We start from the raw sequence: 3527 nt of genomic DNA on the forward strand, positions 1-3527 counted from the left end.
GCTCCTGGATTCTACGGATCAATATGGGGGTGGTCCCATTAAAATTGCATCTTCTTGTAACCATGTCAATTAGTACTTTGAAGTCACTTTCAACAATGAGATGAGTAACTCCTTGTCTTCGAGCCAAGTTCATTCCCGTATACATACCCCACATTTCAGCATGTAGAGCATCACATGCACCAATCTTTTGTGTGTATCCCTGAATCCATTGACCATTTGAGTCTCGAAGTAAACCGCCACACCCTGCAAGATCCACTGACTCTTTATAAGCCCCGTCACAATTAAGCTTTATCCAACCTTCAGGTGGGTGCTTCCAACCAATGAAAATGGTGTCCTTTTTCCGTTGCCCTCTAATAATATGATTATGCTTGCAACTGTCAATATCTCTAGCCATCTTGAGGATCACATGAATATGATTTGATGGTCGTCGAAAGTTTTCATCGAAAATTGATTTGTTTCGCCATTTCCACATATACCAGCATGCCACCATGAAAATGGATGTTCACCCTTCTTTTTGCGCTCCATACTCGTTGCTAAGATTCTTGAAGCACCAGTCCCTACAATTAAAAGAGAAGAAATTAGTAATATGGTTAGATGCAATTAACTTGATCCATATTTGCAAACTTATTTGTTCTATTCGTTTCTTTAATTAGTATAATATATATTTATAGTATTATAATTAGATTAGTAATTTATATCATTATATTATATTAGTTCTTAAATATCAAAAAGACTACTTAAATATCTGATTTTCTCAACAAAAAGAAACTTTTATTCATAGGGAGAGAAAAGGAAAGAAAGAAAATGGTCCAAAAAGAAAAACATGAGGATGGAAAACAATAACGTAGCTAGGTTCAAATTCAACATCCTTATCCATACAAACACTCAGAAGAACTCTCAAATGGAGAAGAAGCAACCATGAACATTACTCTACTTCAACCACCACCATCATCACCAATCTCACTCTCTTACCCACCACTCCACCATTCTTCTTCTCCATTCAACTTCATCAACACCAAAACAAAAACCAACTCTTTTATCTTAAACTACTCAAACACATCATCATCAATCACAACAACCTCAAAAACAGAACCACGCGACCAAAAGCTTCTAACATTGTTACAGCAAAGAAAAACAGAGGAAGCTTGGATCGTGTACACTCATTCTACTCACCTCCCTAACCCCACTTGTCTCAGCCGTTTACTCTCTCAGCTTTCTTACCTTAACACTCCTTCTTCTCTCACGCGCGCACAGTCCATCCTCACGCGCCTCCGTAATGAATCCCAACTCCACCGTCTTGACTCCAACTCCCTCGGCCTACTCGCCGTCGCCGCTGCTAAAGCTGGCCATACTCTCTACGCTTCCTCTGTTGTCAAATCCATGCTTCGCTCCGGCTACCTCCCGCATGTCAAAGCTTGGAGTGCCGTTGTAAGCTGTCTCGCCTCTGACGATGATGTTTCGGGACCTTCTGAGGCTCTCCGTCTCTTCCAAGCTGTCACGCGCCGGATAAAGAAGCTCCCTGACATCAACTTGGCGGCGGATTCGGCACCTGACACGGTGGCTTTCAATGCTGCGCTCAATGCATGTGCTAATTTGGGTGATGGTAAGATGTTCTTGCAGGTGTTTGATGAAATGACGCAGTTTGGTGTTTTGCCTGATTCTTTGAGTTATAACATTGTGATGAAACTGTGTTGTGGAAATAATAGGAAGGATTTGCTTGTGTTTGTGTTGGAGAGGATTCTTCAGTTGAATATACCTTTGTGTATGACCACTTTGCATTCACTTGTTGCTGCTTATGTTGATTTTAATGATTTGGAAACTGCTGAGAAAATTGTTCAGGCAATGAGGGAAAAAAGGAGAGATATTTGTAGGATACTTAGAGAGTCCAATTCACAAGATTCTTTTGAAAATTCTGATGATGATGATGATTCTGTTTTTCATAAGTTGCTTCCAAATTTGATGATGGATAAGAGTGGAAATGGCAATGGTAATGAGAAAGATGCACTTTTGTTGCCAGAAGCATATACACCTAACACCAGAATTTACACCACTCTAATGAAAGGTTATATGAAGGCAGGGCGTGTTACGGATACGGTACGAATGCTCGAGGCAATGCGTTGTCAGGATGATAGTGCCAGTCACCCTGACCATGTTTCGTACACCACTGTGGTTTCGGCACTTGTGAAAGCTGGTTTCATGGATCGGGCACGTGAAGTTCTTGCTGAAATGACAAGAATCAGTGTGCCTGCAAACCGGATAACCTACAATATTCTCCTCAAGGGTTACTGTGAACAGCTGCAGATGGACATGGCAAGGGAGCTGCTTAAGGAGATGGACGAGAATGCCGGGATTCAGCCTGATGTGGTGTCCTATAATATACTTATTGATGGTTGTATATTGGTTGATGACAGTGCTGGTGCTCTTTCCTTCTTTAATGAGATGAGGGCAAAGGGGATAGCTCCCACAAAGATTAGTTACACAACTTTGATGAAAGCTTTTGCTTTGTCTGGTCAGCCAAAGCTAGCTCAAAGGGTCTTCGACGAAATGGCGAATGACACTCGAGTTAGGGTGGATTTAATTGCTTGGAATATGTTGGTTGAAGGATATAGCAAGTTAGGGTTGGTAGAAGAGGCAAAGAAAGTTATTCAAAAGATGAAGGAAAATGGATTTTACCCTAATGTGAGCACCTATGGAAGTTTTGCCAGTGGAATTGCATTGGCAAGAAAACCTGGTGAAGCACTTATACTTTGGAATGAAGTGAAGGAAAGGTGTGAGTTGAATAAGGAAGGAGGGAAAACTGATTCTTCTGTTCCACCTTTGAAACCTGATGAAGGGCTTTTGGATAAACTTGCTGATATATGTGTGAGGGCTGCTTTCTTTAAAAAGGCCTTGGAAATTGTGGCTTGCATGGAAGAAAATGGGATATCTCCTAACAAGACCAAGTATACTAGAATATATGTGGAAATGCATTCAAGAATGTTTACTAGTAAACATGCTTCAAAGGCTAGACAAGACAGAAGAGTGGAGAGAAAAAGAGCTGCTGAGGCATTTAAGTTTTGGTTGGGTTTGCCTAATTCTTATTATGGAAGTGAGTGGAGGTTAGAACCTCTTGATGGATATGAGTGACACTACCTCTCATTAGGTTGGATCTGCTACATCAAGTAGAAAAGAGGATACGTATATAGTACACTTGTATACTAGAAAGTAGAAATCAATGTAATAACCTTTAAAAATCAAAAGTGGCTATTTTTCTTTGAAAATGGTCTTTTTGGATTACTTATATACAATTTTGGAATATCACGGCTTATCAAGAATGCCTTTGTTGTTCTTAATGAGAGATTAGTATGTACCTAATAGATAATTAGGTACTATAGTATGTTTAAGGTGTAAAACAACTTGCCTATACTTATTGCTCAATTGTTTGAGCAATCTCTTAACTATAGCATCTATAGTCATGCAATCCTTATGCATCAGGGGAAATGTGAACCCTTTCAATGCCAAACTAAGGGACTGATCTTCCTAACTTA

The 3527-nt window shown here is 40.0% G+C and overlaps 1 protein-coding gene across 1 annotated transcript; it reads left to right on the forward strand.

The window, feature by feature from the left end:
• The first annotated feature begins 755 nt into the window (after nt 1-755).
• LOC123881702 (pentatricopeptide repeat-containing protein At3g09650, chloroplastic) lies at nt 756-3314 on the forward strand. Its single transcript, XM_045930428.1, has one exon. The coding sequence runs from the start codon at nt 919-921 to the stop codon at nt 3124-3126; it is 2208 nt and encodes a 735-aa protein (XP_045786384.1). The 5' UTR covers nt 756-918; the 3' UTR covers nt 3127-3314.
• The last annotated feature ends 213 nt before the right edge of the window (nt 3315-3527 follow it).

This window comes from Trifolium pratense, linkage group LG1 (genome assembly GCF_020283565.1).
Source record: "Trifolium pratense cultivar HEN17-A07 linkage group LG1, ARS_RC_1.1, whole genome shotgun sequence".
Taxonomy (NCBI): domain Eukaryota; kingdom Viridiplantae; phylum Streptophyta; class Magnoliopsida; order Fabales; family Fabaceae; genus Trifolium; species Trifolium pratense.

What these genes read in the sequence shown, in the direction of transcription:
- LOC123881702 (XM_045930428.1), top strand. Translation starts at nt 919, where the DNA reads ATGAACATTACTCTACTTCAACCACCACCATCATCACCAATCTCACTC.